Source organism: Corvus cornix, chromosome 5, assembly GCF_000738735.6.
Source record: "Corvus cornix cornix isolate S_Up_H32 chromosome 5, ASM73873v5, whole genome shotgun sequence".
In the NCBI taxonomy this organism is placed as follows: domain Eukaryota; kingdom Metazoa; phylum Chordata; class Aves; order Passeriformes; family Corvidae; genus Corvus; species Corvus cornix.
This window is the reverse complement of record NC_046335.1, coordinates 1,116,669-1,137,184: the sequence shown is the minus strand read 5'-3', so window position 1 is coordinate 1,137,184 and position 20,516 is coordinate 1,116,669. Positions and strand designations below refer to the sequence as shown.

Sequence of the window (20,516 nt, the reverse complement as noted above, 5' to 3'; positions counted from 1 at the left end):
AATATCTGTGAATTAGGGGGCTTTTTGTTCTAAAATCCTCGCTTTTACCCAGAATCCCTGAATGTTCGTTTGCTTATCTCTTCGATTAGAATATAGAAATTAATTAGAATGAAGCAAATATGTTTTAATGAACATTTCCTACTATTCCCATTATTTCTTTTAATTCTAGATGAGTTTGGCTTGGTTTTTTTCCAGTTTTTAGCTTAACCTACCTTAAAAAACTGTAGAAGAGCGACATTAAATGATGTTAAAAGAGAGATTTTTAAGAGGTCACAATTTTGCAACACGTGATGGTATTTTTCCCTCCAAGGATTTCGGAAAACATTCCTGAAATATCATGAGGAATTATCATGAGAAGGAGAAGGAAAGACCTTTTTTGTTCTAGTTTGGAGGTTTTTTGAGGTCTGAGGGGAAACTTCCTGTGAATAACTGGAAGGGCACCTCTTGGAAAGCAGGGAAAAATAATTGGATAATAAAGTTAATGGAGTAAGGCAGCGAGTCTGGTAGTGAAATAACAACAACAGATTCCACAGCGAATCAGGGCCCATGGAATATTGAGTTTCCCCCATGGGAGGAGCTTGGATTCCCTGATTTAGCCAGGAAAGGACTGGGAATAAGCAGGGAAGGGATGATTGGATCAGCAGGGTTTGGATTGAGCTGCTCTAGAGGAATGAGATGAGACAAAACCACCGTGAGGTGAAAAAGTCCTGGCAGAACTCATCCCGGATGTTGATCTCCATGTAGGACAACCCTTTGGAACATGCAGGAAGTCTGTCCCAGGGAGAACAAGACACAGATATGGAAATCTTTCCTCCACATCTGAATTCCAAAGGAGTTTCCTGGGCTGTGCCAGCTCTCCAGAGCAATTCCCTTCCCAGTTTCTGCAGCCACTTCCAAAGGAAATCCCTGATTTATGACCAGCAGGGGCAGCTGGGGAGCAGCTCCCAGGAGAGGCAGCTCCAGTGGCTGTGGAAAACAAGGATACAGAGGGTTTGGGTTGGATCCCAGAGCTGTTGTGGGACTGCAGGGCCTTTTATGGCTCCATAAAACACTCGGAGCTGGGAAAAGTAAATCCAGCTCCAACCTGGCCGCGGGGTTGGCTGAGGATCATGGGATTCCAGAATGGGTTGGATTGGGGGGGGATTTAAGGATCATCCAGTGCCACCCCATGGGCAGGGACACCTCCCACTGTCCCAGGCTGCTCCCAGCCCCAATGTCCAGCCTGGCCTTGGGCACTGCCAGGGATCCAGGGGCAGCCCCAGCTGCTCTGGCAATTCCAGCCCAGCCCCTGCCCACCCTCCCAGCCAGCAATTCCCAATTCCCAATCTCCCATCCAGCCCTGCCCTCTGGCACTGGGAAGCCATTCCCTGTGTCCTGTCCCTCCATCCCTTGTCCCCAGTCCCTCTCCAGCTCTCCTGGAGCCCCTTTAGGCCCTGCAAGGGGCTCGGAGCTCTGCCTGGAGCCTTCTCTTCTCCAGGTGAACATTCCCAGCTCTCCCAACCTGGCTCCATATTTTTTATCTGGGAAATGTTTTAAAATGAGTGCAGAGGGGCTTCTCCCCAGCTCACCAGTGCATCCCTGCTCCTCCAGGGCCATTCCTCAATCCTGGGGATGGAAGAGACAAATTTGGGAGCCGGTACCTGCCCATGGAGCGGGAGGAACAACCCAGGGCTTAGCCACAGCTCCCCTCATGAGCTCTGTAGGATCAAAGCATTGTTCCCTGCTGTTCCTTGATTTATATTCCAGCCAGGACAACTTTAATTCCATAAAATCCAAGGAACAGCAACAGCAGAGCCCATAAAAGATGCTCAGCAGAGCAGACACCTTTGAAAACCCACGGATTATGCCCATTTCACGGCGCTTTAAGGAAGCTCCTCACTATTCACCCACCCCGTTCTGGCCTTGGCTCGACAAATAAAGCAAATCATGATTTGTAGATATGGAGGGAAATTCATGGTGCAGCTTTGCCCCAAAGTTATTTTTTTATCCGTTTGTTTACTCATTTGAATATTTTTCACTTGCAAACGTCGCACGTGCTCGAGCACAAATATTGAAGCTCAGGGAACTGGGAGTCGCTGGTTGAGGCTGGTTCAGGATTTCCAGGGAATTTAATGCCCAGTCAAGGAGCCAAACCAGGACAGAGGCACCAGCCTGGAAAATCACAGCGAATTCTGCAGACTGCGGAGGCGACTTGAAGCTCAAAATCTAAGTTAGAAAACTCCTGAGAGTGGGGACTGGGATTTTCCATTGTAAATCCCTCTGCAAAGCAGGCCCTGCCACGGAATGCGAAAGAAAATTAAATTACTTATAATTTTACAATGAAATTAATCATCAAAATGCCTCTAACTTAAAATTTGGACCTTGCTAGGGATGAGCTGAAAAAATTAGGAGTCTGTTATGAGAATCTTTAGAGTTCTGACAAGGGCTGGAGGGACAGGACACAGGGAATGGCTTCCCACTGGAATCTCTGGTGGATTCTTCCCATTGGATTTCTGGTGGATTCTCTCCTGGGAAAAGTCGAGTGTTTTCTGTCCTAAATCAGGGATAAAAGGGGCAGGATTGACAAAGTTCCAATTTGCTTCCAGGGCCTAAAGGGGCTCCAGGAGAGCTGCAGAGGGACTGGGGACAAGGGAGGGAGGGACAGGAGCCAGGGAATGGCTTCCCAGTGCCAGAGGGCAGGGCTGGATGGGAGATTGGGAATTGGGAATTGCTGGCTGGGAGGGTGGGGAGGGGCTGGGCTGGAATTGCCAGAGCAGCTGGGGCTGCCCCTGGATCCCTGGCAGTGCCCAAGGCCAGGCTGGACATCGGGGCTGGGAGCAGCCTGGGACAGTGGGAGGTGTCCCTGCCATGGCAGGGGTGGCACTGGGTGGGATTTAAGGTCCCTTCCATCCCAAAACATTCCATGATTCCATGAAACAGGGGGTTTCCTCCTTGTACCATGGAGATAGCCATGCAGGGCACAGTTTGGAATGCACAATTCCAGGATGGATTTGCACATCTATTTTAATTTACTCCCAGATGTGCAAATGGCTTTTTTCTATTTCTGGTCATTGTGGTTTCATTGCACTGAAATAAATCCATTATCCACGGTGGAATATCCGTATTCCAAGCTTTGGCTGGAAAATTGCTGTTGTCATTTCACAGGGATCACAATCCCTGTGTGCTGCAGCTTCCCAAAGCTCCTAAATCCCATCTTGTCTGGTCTTCTCCATGTCCTGGGCTCCAAGTTCCATTCAGGCACCTCCACATCCACCCCAGGAGCTAAAAAACCTGGAGATGTGGCTACAGTGGGTGTAGGAATCCAGGAATAGATGGATTTGGAAGTGTGTTTTTACAATCTGGTCAAATTTGTGGAATCACAGAATTCCAGGAATATTTGGGTTGGATGGGACCATAAGGATCGTCCCATTCCACCCCTGCCATGGCACGGACACCTTCCCTTATCCCAGGCTTCTCCAAGCCCCAATGTCCAGCCTGGCCTTGGACACTTCCAGGGATCCAGGGGCAGCCGTAGGGACGGGGCATTCCTTGGAATTTTCATTAAATGACTGGGCAAAAAGTCCAACACGGTGGGAAGATTCCCATTGTTTCAAAATGGTATTTTCAGGATTCGTTTTTGCCTGCCTCTTCGCCATTTTCAGGATCTCTCCTTTTCTTTCCAACTCAGTGTTTTTTTGGGGTTTTCCCATTTCTTTAAGTAAATTTGCTTTTTCTTTCCACAGGCTTCTGTGGGAACCAAGGAATATTTTGTCCCATAATCCACCAAACCCCACTTTAATCTGTAATTCTGTTTATCCTTTATGGGGTTTATTATGATTGTTCTTAAATATGTGCATATTTCATTTTTATTTCTCTGGAAAAATTACGGATTTAAACCATTAAAAAGATCCAGGTGGTCTGGGATTGCCATGTTTCCATATCCATCTGCTTCTGGAAGTCGTTGGGAGGCATTTCCATGGAGATCATGGCATAGAAAGGGATAACAGCTGGAAATGGCTCAGGAGTTGTAAATACTGAATAATTCACCTGTCTGGATTTGGGATGTGCTCCCACATTCCCGTGTTGGAGAGTGGTTTTGTAGGATACTGAGAGAGGAATGACTCCTATTGTCCCTGGAGTGGCCAGAGGCGTTCTCCTAAGGGTCCTGGGGTTTTGATGGATTCATCCTGGGAGAATCGCCATGGAGCAGGGCTGGCAGGGGGATGCTGCCTGTGGAGGTGCTAGCTGCTCCCAGATTTTTCCAGGGGGCTGATTGGGCAGTTGGGTTCCAGCAAGGCTGGGATTAGAGCACTTCCATGTTGGGTATTTACATAAATCCCTTGGAATGGAGCCCTGTTGGAGCAGGGAATGCTCTCCAGCCCTTCCCTGGGTGCTTTCCCAGAGTAGCCAGGGAGCTGATTGGAATTATTTTTTCTTTTATTTTGAATTTGTTTTGTTTTCTACTGCGTTGAAAGTCAGGACCTGGAGAGCTTCAAAGTTCCATTTCATTTGAGTTTTGAATTCCATATGGAAACAATCCCCGGCATAGCTGGAGGTGCCCGGAAGGAACAGCTGGAGGCTGGAGAGCCACGGGAATAATGACTGCGGAGGGGTGGGAATTGGGAAAGGCTTTGCCAGCATCACAATGAGCCCTGCAGTGCAGCTGAACTGAGCCATCATTCCCCAGCAGGATCCAGCATCCCAGGATCTGCTGGAGGCTGAATTCCCAGTGCTGTTTCTCCAGTGGATTCTGGTTCCAATTTTCCCTTCAGAATAAAAAATGGCCATAAGTTGTCCAAAGGAAAAATTCCCAATATTTGCCTTGAAACTGCTGCGAACATCTTCCCTGGGTCCCTTCCCTTCAGTTATCTCTGGCTCTTTCATGGAATCATGGAATGGTTTGTGTTGGAAGGGACTTTAGGGATCATCCCATCCCACCCCCTGCCATGGCAGGGACACCTCCCACTGTGCCAGGCTGCTCCCAGCCCCAATGTCCAGCCTGGCCTTGGGCACTGCCAGGGATCCAGGGGCAGCCCCAGCTGCTCTGGCAATTCCAGCCCAGCCCCTGCCCACCCTCCCAGCCAGCAATTCCCAATTCCCAATCTCCCATCCAGCCCTGCCCTCTGGCACTGGGAAGCCATTCCCTGTGTCCTGTCCCTCCATCCCTTGTCCCCAGTCCCTCTCCAGCTCTCCTGGAGCCCCTTGAGGCCCTGGAAGCAAATTGGAACTTTGTCAATCCTGCCCCTTTTATCCCTGATTTAGGACAGAAAACACTCGACTTTTCCCAGGAGAGAATCCACCAGAAATCCAATGGGAAGAATCCACCAGAGATTCTAGTGGGAAGCCATTCCCTGTGTCCTGTCCCTCAAGCCCTTATCCCAAATCTTTCTCCACCTTTCTTGCGGCTCCTTCAGGTCCTGGAAGGCCACAATGAGGTCACTCTTGGTCTCCTCTCCAGGCTGAACATTCCCAGCTCTCACAGCCTTTCCTCCCAGCAGAGCTGCTCCATCCCTTGGATCATCCTGGTTGCTCTGGACTCACTCAGCAGCTCCAGGTCCTTCCTCTACATCCAATTCTGGTCTATTCCTACAGAAATGTTAAATATATTAATAAATCATTGGGATTTTTGTTATAAAACACACAACCCCCATTTCCAACCACGTCCTATAAAAGACCTGCTTTATAATCTATAAAACGTTTCCAGATGTTTCTTGGGAGATGCAGGGCTGGAAATTGGAGAAATTCCACTCAGTTTTCCTGAGCCTAGGAATGATGGATCAGAGGCAAAGGTGGAGACAGAGAATAAAAAAACCCCAAAATTAATTGTCTGGTCCAAATCTTCATTGGAGTCTCCTCCTCAGGCAGGAGACAGATCCTAGGAAGGAACTTTTCCTCACAGGAAAACACGCCCTCAATGATTTCAAAAAATACAAGGAAAGGGAAGAAGCTGGGATGATTTGGAAGCTGGAATGGCTCTGCCTTTGCACTGCACATCCCTGAGGGAGTAAAATCATTTATACGATGTCTCCATCCCATCTTGGAAATGGCTCTGGCTAAAATCATCCTGGATTTGGTGGCATCTTAAACAGGTGATGATTTAGCACCATTCCACATCTGCAAAGGGGAGATTCCCACTTCCCACCTGGACTGGGATATCCTGGATCATCCCCAGGGCAACGGTGCAGCCCCGTCCCCATCCAGACCCAATCCAGAGGCCGGACAAGGGGAAACAGCCTCGAGTTGCTCCAGGGGTGGTCAAGGTGGGAATTTTGGGAAGAGTTTCTTCACTGGAAGAGTGGTTAAACATTGGAATAGGATGTCCAGGGAAGCGGTGGAGTCTCCATCCCTGGAAATGTTGAAAAAAAGGAGGAAAAATGACACTTTGGATAAGGTTTCTTGGGCATGGGGGGACTTGGTCAAGTTGATGATCTTGGAGTTTTTTCCAGGTATTTTCCAGCTTAATAATTCCAAGATTCCAAGGTGGTGAAGATCCAAAAATACCTTGATAAATTCTGTCATCCAACCTGATTTATCATTTCCTCCTCTTGTTTTCTGGGGTGCCAATCCTACCCCAGGACCAATGAAAGGTTATTCCTTCTCCATCCCGGGTTTTTGTGGGATAACATCCCTGTGGTGCGAATCCAGCAGTGGCCACAAACCCAATGGAAACCCAGCAGAGCCATGATGATTATTTTTTATGATTATTTATTTATCAGTGCCGGTACTGGGAGAGAGAAACTCATTATTTGCTCATCTTAAAATGCAAATTGGAGAGGCCAAACCAGCAGGTGAAGCTTCTGCTCGGGGCCACGTGGTGGAAATAAATTCCGGGAATTTTCTCCATGACAAATCCCACAATAAAAACCAGGATTTGATCATCACCACGAGGAGCAGCTGTTGGGCTCAAAGCAAACCAGCATCTTGTCATTTCTCCGGATAGCTCCAGAACTTTCCTTTTTTCCATTTTCTAATCCTTAAAACATGAATGTACTTAGGCTAAAGAACTTCATTAAACATTAATAGGGAGCCTGTTTTAACTCCAGCCCCGTTTGTTTCCCAAAGATAATTGTGGAAGAGAATGAACTGTGCTCCCTTGGCAGATTTGCTGGATATTTTTCCAAAACTAATAGTGGAATTATGAAAGGAAAGAGGAGGGAAAAAGTAAATTAAATCAAATTGCCAAAGCCTTGGGGAAGAGCTGATGCAAATGAGTTCAACGCAGAGAAGTCACAAACAACTCCAGTTTTTCTTCCGAGCATCTGGGAAGTCACAATCCTATAAAAACAACAGAAAACCCGACAGAAAAACGAGCTCTTAACTCCGGTTGGGGCTTTTATCAGCCCTTCCCTTTGCCATTAAAGTTATTACCTGCAAAAGTGGGATTCAGGAATGAGCAGCCCGAGTTAATTTTCTCCTCCTGTCACTGGGGATCATCAGCCCCTGGATAGATGGGAATTGTGGGGTTTAAAGACTCTTTTGACCTTAAAGGCAGGGGAAAGTTGCATTTAAAAGCTATTTATGAGGCTAAAGTAGCTTGTGAGTAAATAAAGCAAGGCGAGAAGAGAGAAGGGCCTGAATACAAATTTCTGTTCAAGTCGTCAAACAGAGCTGCCACAGGGAGGTGAAATTGTTCCCTGGATTTGGAGCATTAAATGGAAGCAGCAAGGAAAACAAAGGAGGGAATGCTATTCCAAGCCAGAGATGAGTTTTGGGTGTTCAAACATTCCAAGGATTTATGAGCAAGGGGAGAAAATGATAGAAAAATTGTCCATGATCTGGTCACAGCTTCCATGAGAAAGGGAATGAAATCAGGAGTCTGGAGGTTGTTGATAGCTGGGAGGGAGACAGCAACCCGTGGAGAACCTGAGGATAAAATGTTCTTGGAAAGAGAGTGGAAAAGGAGAGCTCCTTTTGAAAAGGGAAAGGGAAAGGGAAAGGGAAAGGGAAAGGGAAAGGAAAAGGAAAAGGAAAAGGGAAAAGGAAAAGGAAAAGGAAAAGGAAAAGGAAAAGGAAAAGGAAAAGGAAAAGGAAAAGGAAAAGCAAGGGAAAGGAAAAAAGAATGGAAAAGGAGCTGGAGTGGACTCTCTGAAGATTCTTCTCTTCAGAGTTTCTTTATTTTAATGTGTCACGTAAAACAGCTCTTGACAAGGACACAAAACTTCCCTGTGCCAGCCTGGAATGGGAGGATCTCAGGAATTCTTCCCTCTCAGGGGTTAAAAACTGAGCTGAGTTCTTTAGAGAGCCAGAATGCCCTGGCATTCCCTGGTTTGCATCCCGTTGGGAACACATTTCCCATGCGTGTTCCTGGCTCTAGAGAGCTGTGCTGACAAGAGCTCTGGCCAGGTTATCCTTATTTTCCAGCAGTGATGAAGTTTTCCAAAGGCAAATGGCAGCAGGAAGTGGGGTCTGTGCACATGCCTGGCCTTGGTTATATTTTATTTATTTGGTGTTCTGCTGGAATCAAAAGGAGTTTGAAACTGCGCATCTGAATTATTTAAGACCGGTTTCATCAGAGTTAAGGCAGAACAGGCTGCTCTGGTTGGGGGCAACTGGTTCATTCTGGGCTTACTGGGACAGCAAAACCACCACAGGAATGGAGAGCAAAGATCCAGAGATGAGAATTTGTGGTGAAGCCGCTGCTGGGGTAGGGAGTTCATGGAATCATGGGATATCCCGAGTTGGAAGGATCCCACAAGGATCATCCAGCCCAACAATCCCACCCCGTGCATGCCTGGAGCGGTGTCCAAGCGCTCCTGGAGCTCTGGCAGCCTCGGGAATGTGCCCGCCCACAAGAGAGGTCCCCACTGAGCACGGAGTCACCAGCTCAGCTCTGTGCCTGCAGTGTTGGTGCCTCGTGCACTTTATTCAAACCAAGTCCCAGAATTCCAGACTGGTTTGGGACAGAAGAGACCTTCCAGACCATCTCATTCCACCCCTGCCATGGGACTCCTTCCACTAGACCAGGTCGCTCCAAGCCCTGTCCGAGTTAAAGCAAGGCTTGTATTGGTTTTATTCAGTGTTGATCCAGGGGATCCCTTAACAAGAACTTGGGTTAGTCCTGTCTCTAGGACAGGTCCTAAACAAGAACCTGGGTTAGTCCTGTATCTAGGACTGGTCCTAAACAAGAACCTGGGTTAGTCCTGTCTCTAGGAGAGGTCCTAAAGAAGAACCTGCATTAGTCAACCTGCATTAGTCTTGTCTAAGACAGGTCCTAAACAAGAACCTGGCTTAGTCCTTCCTCCAAGCCAGGTGCTAAACAAGAACCTGGGTTTAACATGTTTAGTGTTAAGGAAGTGCAAAGAAGAAACCACTCAAGCTCCTGCAAGAGGAGGAGACTGGGTTAGTCCTGTCTCTAGGACGGGTCCTAAACAAGAGCTTGGGTTAATCTTGTCTCTAGGAGAGGTCCTAAACAAGAACCTGGCTTAGTCCTGCCTTTAGGCCAGGTCCTAAACAACAACCTTTGTTAATCTTGCCCCTAGGCCTGGTTTCCCCACTCTAACCCCCTCCCACCCTCCCTGTGTCTCCGCAGACCCCCCGGCCGTGGAGCCAGCATTCCTGGAGCTGCGCCAGGGCCAGGGCCGTGGTGTCACCATGAGCTGCCGCGTGCTCCGGGCCTACCCCACGCGGGTGCTGAGCTATGAGTGGCGCCTGGGCAGCAAACTGCTGCGCACGGGGCAGTTCGACCTGCAGGACTCCACCGAGTTCACCGTGAGCAGCCTCTCCCGCGACTCCTACGGCATCTACAACTGCAACATCATCAACGAGGCGGGCGCCGGCCGCTGCAGCTTCCTCGTCACAGGTAGGAGGAGTGGATTTCCATTCAACTTCTTAAAATGGCTTTTTTAGTGTTTTTTGAAGGAATTGTAGGCAGTTTGTTCAACTTTCCAAGAGGAGCTGAAGTTTCTCTTCAAAACTCTGCTCATGGAGCGTTTGGGTTTGGTTGGGTGAGGCTTGATGGGCCTCGATCAACAAAGAGGAGATTCCCAGACTTTGAGAGTTTGAAATGTCTGGGTTGGGAGTAGGAGAAGGAGATAAATGGACATTACCAAACGTCAGCCCCTGGCAGGGACTGGAGCAGCTGTGGTGGGAAAAGATGGATAGGAGAGGCAAAAAATGGGAACCAAATTGTCATCGAAGGGATCGATAACCAAGAGGAGATCCAGTACTAAGAACGGGGTCATTTGGGACCAAGGAATGAGAAGGTTTTGGGGGGTTTTATGTATAAATATGGGAAAAGTTTGGTAAAGAATTGTGTGGCTGGAATGATTTCCACTGCACATCCTGGGACGTGTGGATGGAATGATTTCCATGGCACATCCTGGCCAGAATAAAGTAATTCCAGATTCTCCAAGGCCTTAAAGGTGATGCTGGAGAGTTTCCTTTATTCCTGAGTTTCGGTGACAGTGGGGTCTTGGAGGACCTCTTGGATAACTCAACTCCTCCTTTGGTTGCCAAAAAGATCCCAAGATTTGGAGAAGTTGATCCATCTTGAATCATGCCCAAGTTGAATCATCTTGAGGAGTCTTGTTGGGATTGTGGTTGGCGAAAAGAAGGAGATTCAGCTGGTTTGAAGATCAGGATTTCTCAGTGGAAAATGAAAATATTCCTTCTCCATGGGCACCTGGTAGGGTGGATTTGAGGGAAACCTGAGGGATTCACCAGGCAGCAAAATTCCACTGTTTGAAGTGGTCAATAAAGTTGGATTTCCTCTTCTCTCCAGCTTGGAGAGCAGGGTGGGCACATCACAGGCTCCGACAACTTCCAGCTCCTCGGGAACAGAGGGATCTTGGGATTTGCTTCTTTTCTCCAGCAGCAAAGGACTTTTACACAAGATCCCAGGCTGGGGGAGGCTGTGCAGCCCCCAGGATCCTCCCGTGGGGTATAATTAATGTGCGGATGGAGCCAATCTTGATGTGGCTTTTATCTTTGGGATCTTGGAGCTGAAAAACTTGGATCTTTGAAACTGGGGGGTTGGAAGTCTTGATTTTAACTCTATTGGAAATTAATGACATTAGTCAGGAAGGCTCTGCTGCCTGATCCTGCGAGACCCGGTGCCTGCAGCAGATGTGTCCAAGCCGAGGTCTTCAGATTCCCGGAATCCCATCAGGTTTTAGGTTCCACATCCCTCTGGTTTTCCAGGCTGTGGTGGGTGAAGAATTCCCGGTTCCGCTGCACCAGCTGGGAGTGGGCTCAGTGGGGACTCTTGGAGGCCAATAAGAGCAGCCTCAGCCTCTCTGAAGAGTCCTAAAATGTCTCCAAACCCACACTGGATGGGGTTTGGAGCCAGCTGGGATAGTGGGAGGTGTCCCTGCCTATGGAAGGGGTTGGAATGAGGTGATCTTGAAGGTCCCTTCCAAGCCAAAAAGGTCTGGGATTCCTGTCAGAGGAATTCCTGTTTCAGCTCAAAATTCCCCCAAAAGCTGCTTGGAAAGGAATGATGGGAAAAAAAGCCAACCAAGAAGAAATTTCAGGGTGTTTAAAGGAGGAATTCCATAGAAGGAAAGATGCCCCATTGTTGGTAGGGTTTTATCCCAGTTTGACTCCAGTTAGAATCACCTGGACACAGGGGTTTCCTTCTGGGATTGCTGCCAGCCTGGCAGCTCCCAGGATTCTGTCACATCCCAGGAAAATGAGCATTATTATCATCATCTCTGCCACCAGAAGGAGAGGGAAGGATTTCATGGAAGAGCTGCAGATCCCCTCTCAGGGACCCTGCTCTGATAACAGGACAGACTCTCCAGATGCATCTCTCTTGCAACAAAAGGAAACCATTTTTTCCAGCTCCCCAGTTGGTTTTTTCCTCAGTAAAACTTGGTTTAGCAGGAAAAAATGTGGGTCTGCTTTCAGGTGGAGACTTTTTCCTTGCTTGGACTTATCTATCCCTGGAAGTGTCCAAGGCCAGGTTGGACACTGGGGCTTGTAGCACCCTGGGATAGTGGAAGGTTGATGAATACTGGAATGTGATGAACTTTAGGGTCCCTTCCAACCCAAACCATCCCATGATGGGAATGGCATCCCCTCGGCAGGAATTTCACACGGCACAAACATGGTGGGAATACAGCAAATCCTGCAATTCCTGATGGTTCTGCTCCTTCCAAATGAGATCCAGCCTTTGGCTCACACCATTCAGAGCCTGCTGGAGGTGTTTTCACAGCCACCAACTTCTCCAAATCTTGGGAGTTTAATCCCAAAGGCAGCTCTGAAGGAAACCAGAAAAACTGTTTGGCCTCAAATGAGTAAATTTGGTTCAATTTATCCATCAGGATTTGGACCCCAGACTGTGGGAATTTATTCCAAGGCAATTATTTTGCCACAATTGGGGCAGTTGGGAGTGGTTTGAGCAAACTACAAAACTGAAAATGAGTCCTAAAATGATTTTATGATGTTTTCCATCTCCCAGCCCTCCCTGTGCTCATTTAGGGTTCATCCCATGGTGTTCATTTATGTCGGATTAAGGATGCTGTAAGTAAGACTTGGACTTTTCTTAGTATTTTACGGTTAAACCTGAGTTTATTTAGAAAATAAATGCCCTGACACTCTTCTCAGAGCAGCAGCTCTGCTGTGCTCCTGATTCCCAGCAGCACAGATGGAGTCAAAGCCCTGGGGAACTGAAAATGATGAAAAAAATGATGAAATGGTTAAAAAGGAGGCTTGGATTTCACTGGGAATGTGAATAGAGAGAAGAAATTGGGCACTTCCTAGACATGACCGGGAAAAAAAAGCGCCATAAATAACTCCAAGGCAGGAATGTGGCAGTTGTGTGGAGCTTTTGTTTTGGGGAGAATAATGGGTTGTTGTAACCCATTTTAAGCTGGGTTTATTCCTGGTTTTTCATGCAGGAAAACAGAAATGTGCTGGACTGGGGCTGCAGAAAACCACTGGTGTGCTCAGAGAAAGCTTTTCAGTGCAGCATTTAAGGCTCGAAAGATTTATTCTGACCCCAGAGCCTGCAAAACCTCCTTTTTTTTGTCCTGTATATTTGGAGCCAGATTGGAGGAGATGAAAGCCAAATAAATCACACTTGGAAGAGGGGTTAATTTATAGCATCTGGGCCAACGTGAGGCAGATGTAACCTGCCAGTCTCTTCGACATAAATATGAAGTGACAAGGCAAATTGTGTTGGTGGGGAAGCAGAGCTGAGTTCATGCTCCTCACAGCTTCACCGCCTCGATGTTTTATTCAGGGCTTGATAGGGCCAGATCATATCCAGAGAGCAACAAAACGTGGCAGTGGCTCCATAAAACCCTGCCAGGGCTGGGAGCAAATAAATCAAAACAGATCCATGAATGGCAGAGAGGCCGAGGAGTCTCCCCGAGGGAGGGTTTGGATGCTGCAGAAGGAGGGGGATGAGCACAGGACAAAGCTTCTCCCTCCCTGGAGCAGCTGCTGAGGTCCCAGAGGTTCCTCCAGGACACACCTGAGCCCTGCCTGGGTCACGGCCTGGCCTGGCCAGCTGGGGACACTTCTGGAACAGCTTTTTCACAGTGGCTTGGGTTCCTCAAGGCAGGGTCTGTTGATCTCCATGTTTTCCAGGTTCCCAGCGGGCAAAGGAGGGGTGAGGGATGAAGTGAGATTTGTTTCTTTTTCTTCTTCTTCTTTTTCTTCTTTTTCTTCTTCTTTTTCTTCTTCTTCTTCTTCTTCTTCTTCTTCTTCTTCTTCTTCTTCTTCTTCTTCTTCGTCTTCTTCGTTGTTGTCTTCTTCTTCTTCTTTTCCTCCTCCTCCTCCTCCTCCTCCTCTTTCTCCTCCTCTTTCTCCTCTTTCTCCTCCTCTTTGTCCTCCTTCTCCTTCTCCTTCTCCTTCTCCTTCTCCTTCTCCTTCTCCTCCTTCTCCTCCTCCCTCCTCCTCCCTCCTCTTTCCACGTCCTCTTCCACACTATTATTAATATTATTATTATTATTATTGTTATTATTAGTATTATTCTGCATCATTAACAAGTGACAGGACAAAAGGGAATGGCCTCAAATTGCACCAGGGAAGATTAAAGTTGGATATTAGGGGAAAATTCTTCATGGAAAGGGCTGGGAAACACTGCCCAGGGCAGTGGTGGAGTCACAATCCCTGGAATTGTCCAAAACCCATGGATGTGGCCCTTGAGGCCGTGGAATAGTGGTGAACGTGGCAGGGGTGGTTTGACAGCCAGATTTGATGATCCTAAAGGTCTTTTCCAACCTGAACAATTCCATGATTCTCTGTGCCCCTCGGGAGCTGTTTAGGATTAGGATTACCTAGAACTGAGTTTACCTGACAAGCCTTGGTTTAACATTTCTCTTCAGCAATTCAGAAGTTTGGGAAGATTGACCCCCTTGAGACGGAATTTGCTCTGCTGGGGTTGCCCTGGGCTGAATTTGTCCCCAAAATTGTGTCCAAAGAGGGATTTTTAAGGAACAGAGGCAAAATTTTGTTCCCTATCCGTAAAATTCTTTAATCGGGGCTGGATACACATCCATGTGGGATTCCTTCCTTAATTTCCACCGGGAATCTCTGTCCACAGTGGATGGGGCTGGCTTGGCAGGGCTCTAGATTTAATATTAGAATTCAATATTTCCATTATTCATCACAGCCCTGGGTAGGGCTAAACAAAACTCTAATGGAATTCCATGGATTTAATTCCTTTTATCAACCAACTTCTGATCCCACCAGTGAGGGAAGACAGTTCGGAATATTAATTCCGTGTTGTTCTGGCCTGTGGAATTTTTCTGCCGTGGGATATTGCATTAATTAATGAGCTCATCTTTAATTATTTACTTTGTCTTACATCACCCTGGCAGTGCTTCCGGCCAAGTGCAACATCAAGCCAATCAAGGGCTAATTAGGGAGGCTTTAATTGTTAGTTCGTGATCCGAGCTTTCTCTTTTCTTGGAGCTCTCGGAAGCTTTTTGGAGCTGGTGATGCTGAATTGAGAGCCGAGCAAACCTGACAATCCAAACACTCCTTCCTTGCCAATCCCTCCGGAAGGGATTATCCCCATCCATGGCAGCATTCCAGTTGTGCCAGGAATAACTGAGGTTGGAAAAGACCTCTAGGATGATCCAGTTCAACCAGCACCCACCACTTGGATTATTTTTCCCGTGGGAGGAAAGTTTTTGCTCCCAACGACTCGAGCAGCGTTTCCCTACCGAGGGTGGCATTTAACCAATGCCATAAAAACCAGTTTGTCTTCAGAATTTTGGGATATTTATCCTAGATGCTTCCAGCGTGCATGAACAGGGAAAGATATTTAATGAACCCTTTTATTAGAAGATAACTCCTGGATTTCACTGGGGATGTGTCTGTGTGAGGATATTCCCATTCTTTGGAAGTTCTCCTTGTGCCAGCAGGACTTTGTCTCACTGGAAGTGGTTAATTAATCTATTTTCATGGAATTATGGAATATCCAGAGTGGGAAGGGACCCACAAGGATCACAAATCCAACCCCTGGCCCTGCCCAGACACCCCAACAACCCCACCCTGGGCATCCCTGGGAGCGGTGTCCAAGCACTCCTGGAGCTCTGGCAGCCTTGGGAATGTGCCCATTCCCTGGGAAGCTGTTCCAGTGTTCCACAGGGTAAATCTTTCCGTGGAATTACTGCTCCAGGTCACATCTGGTGGGTCAAACTAAAGAAATATTCAAAGATAAATTTATTTAGACTGGGATGATCCAGTCCAACCAACACCCACCACTAAACCATGGGACACTCAGGTACCTCACTCTGCCTGAGGATTTCACATCTCCTGCCTTCCCTTCCCCCAGGAAACTGGGATTTGAGGAGATGGACACTGGATCATCCCTTCTGATGATCCCAGAATCCACCTCTGGAAGGAGCTCTTTGGAAACTCGTTCAGGAATTTCTGCCCCAGTGTTTGTTCTGTGCCCTTGGCACTGCTCCTGGTGGCGGAACACCGTAGTTCCCACTCAGGATATTCCATGTCCGTGGTCCTCAGCATGGAGCTGGAATCATTTCCAAATTCTCACTGGAACAGGATTCCCAGAGAAGCTGTGGCTGCCCCTGGATCCCTGGAAGTGTCCAAGGCCAGGTTGGACAGGGCTTGGAGCAGCCTGGGACAGTGGGAGGTGTCCTTGCCCATGGCAGGGGTGGAATGGGATGAGTTTGGTCTCTTCCAACCCAAACCATTCTGGGATTCTTGGTGTGTCCCAATTCATTTTACGCTCATTCCCCAAAAAATCTGAATATTCCTTGGAACACCACATCCAGCATCCCTGGGATGCCTCCCCCCACCCCAAAAGACACCTGCTGCCGGAAGTTTGACGGGAAGTGGAAAAAATCATCCAAGACCAAAGGTCCCCTGTGCTGTCACTGGTGGGAGCTTTAAAATTCCTGCTGGAGCAGCAGCACCAGGGAAAAAATCCTTTTCCATTCACCTGCCAGGCATGGGGGGGAGGGGGGGTTATTTGAATTAAAAACCCTGGAGACTCCAAGAGAGCCCAGAGCAGCTCCTGAAAATATCCAGCAGGAAAGATCCTTCCCAAGGCAGGCAGAGCTTGGATGTTGTTGTGTTTTCCTGCTGAATTCCTGCCTGGTTTTGGAGGATTGGGATGAGGAGGAGCTTTACCTTGGCAGCAGATTCTGCCCTGCCCTAAAAACTTTACCAGGGCAGCTTAAGCCACAGGTGGGCAAATGGGACAGACAATTCCCACTGGGAAACAGGAATTTTTCATGGATTTCCTGCCCCAACGCCCAGCAAAGGCAGTGGGCTCTGAGCCAGTGAAAGCCTTCTTGGCAATTATTCCACAGTCTGGAAATTTGGGATGTTTACTTCATCAGACTAGCAGGCTGTGCCAAATTTTTGGGAAGGGGACAAGGTGGGATTGCTGGATCTCAATCCTGCTTTTCCTGTCAGCAGCAAGGAGAGGAAAATGAAATTAATTCGTTCCACGCCAAGGCTGGAGGATGGAATTTGGGATGGAAGGAGAGGGTGGCTGAGGTTTTCCCTCTGCTGCAGATTTCTGAATCCTGACTGCAAGCCTGCCCCGGGGGGAGAAGGAAAATAAAGGGATTTCACCCCAAAAAGTCATTGCTGGATGTGATCCAGAATCCCAGACTGGTCTGGGTTGGAAGAGACCTTAAATCCCATTTTGTTCCACCCCTTTCCATGAGCAGGGACACCTCCCACTATCCCAGGCTTCTCCGAGCCCCATCCAACACTTGGGCACTTCCAGGGGCAGCCACAGGGATGGGGCATTCCTTGGAAATCTGCATTTCAGTCCATTCCTGGTTGGAATTTTGTCCCGTTTCTCCCTCAAAAATGACTCTTTGTGGGATGTGAGGGAATTGTGGGCTGGCTCTGGAGTGGTTGGAGCAGCCACGAGCTGTTGGATTTTTCGGGAAGTGGGGAGCCCACAGCTGGGAGGGGACAGGGATAAGGAGGAGGAATGCCAAGAGGGGAGAGCTGCAGCTTCCTGGGAAGTCCTGAGAAGCTTGGGAAGCCTTGGGGGGGCCTGGCTGGACCTGGGATCCATGGATGGAACCTGGGTGGGCATGGACACCTCCAGGTGTGGAGGCAGAGCTGTGGGAATGCTTGGGAATGCTCTGGAGCCTGGCCAGGGGCTGGAGTCGATCTGGAGGCTGCTCCTGTTCCTTGTGTTGCTCCAAAGATTCCACGGAACTCTCCTGGCTGCATTTCCCTGTGCTCTGATCCTGTTTTCCCAGGAGTTTCCCCATCTCGCCCCTCCTCAGAGGCCTCAGCTCCCTCCCTGTGCCTGTGGTGACACGTCATCATTTATTATTTACAGTTCCAGGATATCCCATCCCTTTCCCTGCCCATCCTTCAGGAACCAGGTGTTCGGCACTCCCTGACAAGTGACACCCCTTCCCCCTTCCTCACCATGGGATTTCTGCAGGATTCCTGCTGGGAACAGGAAAATTGTCACCTCCACACTGAGCCAGGGATTTCTTTGGGGGTTCTGTGGATCCCATTGCTTCAGGAATTTCTCCCTGTGTGTGAGCCATGTAAAAATGAAGGCATGGAATGCTGGCAGCTATGGATCTGGGAATGGGAGCTTCCCAAAACTCACCGATCCCAGTGGGGGAAGCGGGAAACTCCAAATCCTACTAAAACTGGATTTATTGATCACTCAAGGCATCACGGCCCCAAATTGATGGAAATGGAGCTGAGGAACCCCTTGACCTCCTGGTGTCAGGTTGGGATGAGCAGGAAGCATCGGCGGGATTGGGAATGCCATGCGAGGAGCAGCAGGAATTGCAGGAAGAGGAACGGGAGCTCTTGCATGGCTCAGCCAGCAGATGTCACCTTTGGGTGTCGCTGGGGAAGAGTTGGATCCTCGGGAAAACCCCAGGGAAAAGGAGGAATCAGTGAAGGACACGTGCAGAAGGAATCTCGTGGATGCCACGCAGAGCATTCCACACTTTTCCTACTTTGGGATGTTGGGTTTCTGTGCCTGGAATAGGAATGGGAACCTCTAAACCCATTTGGGATGGACAGACCTCAGATAAACTGAAATTTGTGCCTCAATCGGGCATTAAAAAGTTCATTTTATTCCCGAATCATCCCTTCCCTGCAAGTTCCAATATCTTAATAAAGCTGTAAATATTTTGGGAAGAGATTTTTCTGGGAAGGGTGGGAAAGTCTCATCCTTAAGTTGCCGGTGGGAGCAGCAGGTGCAGGGTTGTCTGTGCCTGCAGTGAGGAATTCCCTGGAGGAGCTGCTTCCAGGGAATTATTTATTACTAATATTTTAATATTAACAGACTTTATTAACTTTAACCCTGCTCTGCACTGCTCAGCCCAAACAATTCCAGGCCTTGGAATTCACTCCTGGAGGACAGGGAAGGCCTTGGAAGTCCCTCCTGGAGGGTTAAGGGAAGGCCACATCTCCATGAACATCCTTCAGGTCCCTCCCAACCCAAATAATTCCCTGACTTTCTGCTTCCGTGGTTCTGGGGAGGCTGGGGGTGATGGAGATGATCCAGCTGCAGGACTGGGATGAGGAGCAGATCCAGGAGGAGATGCCTTTCCCAAAGGATTTTGCCTTTCCCAAAAAGCAAATAAAGAGCAAAACATCTTCTCCTTCTTCCTGCAACCCTTCCATAAAAGAGAGATCCTGGAATCAAACAGAGCACAGGAATGGGCAGCATTTTCCATAAACTCCGTGTCTCCCAGTATTTCACACAGTTAAAGGCAGAGTTTTAGTTAGGATTTTTGCTCTCCCAGCATTTTAAGGATGGAAAGGGCTGGAGCTGAGGCTGCCGAAGGGGGAAGCATTTATAAATCCCTGATTTTATCTCCTTTCCCTAAATGTTTATGTGGGCTGTGATAAAGTGGGAGCTGCTCACAGCCAGCTCCTGTCACTGGGAGTGCCATAAATACAGGACAGAGCTGCTGCACTTCCCGAGCCCCCAACTCCAAGGAATTGGCAGAACTTGATGGGAAGATAAAGGGGAATCGGAGAAGGAAATGATTCCTCGAATGCTCTGTGTCCGCACAATTCCCAGTGTTTGTTCCTGCAGGACAAGGAGCCGACACCAATCCCACCCTCTGCAGCTCCAGCTGGGATCTGGGACATTCAGGAGAGAGGGCTGGGGGCAGTCGTGGCATTGCTGAGATCCCTGTGCTGCTCTGCTCTCATCCCAGTTGGAATTTGCAGAGCCCAGTCTGGCAACAATTCCTTTAAGGGAATTTTTTCCGCTGGGATAAATAGCTGAGTGATCCCAATGAATCACGGGAAGAGGAATCCTGGCTGATTATTTTTTCTGAAAGGGACCAGCTGAGTCTTTTTCCTTTTTTTAAATTTTAAAAACGAAAATTCCCAAGTCTTTAGGAAGAAGGAATAAGGAATGTGAAAAACCTCATTCCCTCTTTTCTGCCTGGAATGCAGAGTCTCTTAAAGCCCATTTAACAGTGGGAACAATCATTCCCAATTAAACAATTCCTAATCCAGGAGAACAATCCTGGGCATGTAATTGACTTTCTTCTTGCAGGATTAGATCAACGATCCTCCTGGACTTGCTCCTCCCGTCCAGTTTTATTCTCTCATTGCTTTATAACATTTATCACGTTGTGTAATTGGCTTTTTGTGATACAGACACCAAAAATTCTCTCCTTTCCCCTTTATTTAGAAACACAAATTCCCAAGTCTTTAGGAATAAGGAATGTGGAGTCCAAGGATGCAGAATATTTGAGATGCAGCTTTGATGAGCTACAAACGGACAGCTGAGAAATTCAGGTGTCAGGAACAGCTGGTCCTGAGCCAGATTTATTGTCCGGGATCTGAGGGTGAAAGAGACGGGAACACTGCAGGGAAAGCTGGGCTGAGGAAGCCACTGAGCCAACAACTCAATCCTCTTCCAAGGTGGAAAACAGCTCCGGGTTTGGAGGTGGGGCAGGAATTGGTCACCGAGAGAGGGATCCCTTTTATCGGAGTGAAATCAAACCGCAGCACCGATATCTGCTAAAACCGGGAGAACTGGGATAGAAACCGCTCTGCCTCCGGGTTTTCCACACCGAGGGATGATGAGAAATAATCCTTGAAGCTCTGGATTAGGACACTTCAGTCTGTTTGGTGAATAAATGGGAATTTGG

At 48.2% G+C, this 20,516-nt stretch overlaps 1 protein-coding gene across 1 annotated transcript in view; it reads left to right on the top strand.

Moving 5' to 3' along the window:
- MDGA2 (MAM domain containing glycosylphosphatidylinositol anchor 2) overlaps nucleotides 1-20,516 on the top strand; it is a 194,607-nt gene that overhangs the window by 155,337 nt on the left and 18,754 nt on the right. The window contains exon 9 of the mRNA XM_039552148.1: nucleotides 9,509-9,778. Coding sequence (XP_039408082.1) covers nucleotides 9,509-9,778 — 270 coding nt within the window. The remainder of the gene's footprint in view (nucleotides 1-9,508; nucleotides 9,779-20,516) is intronic.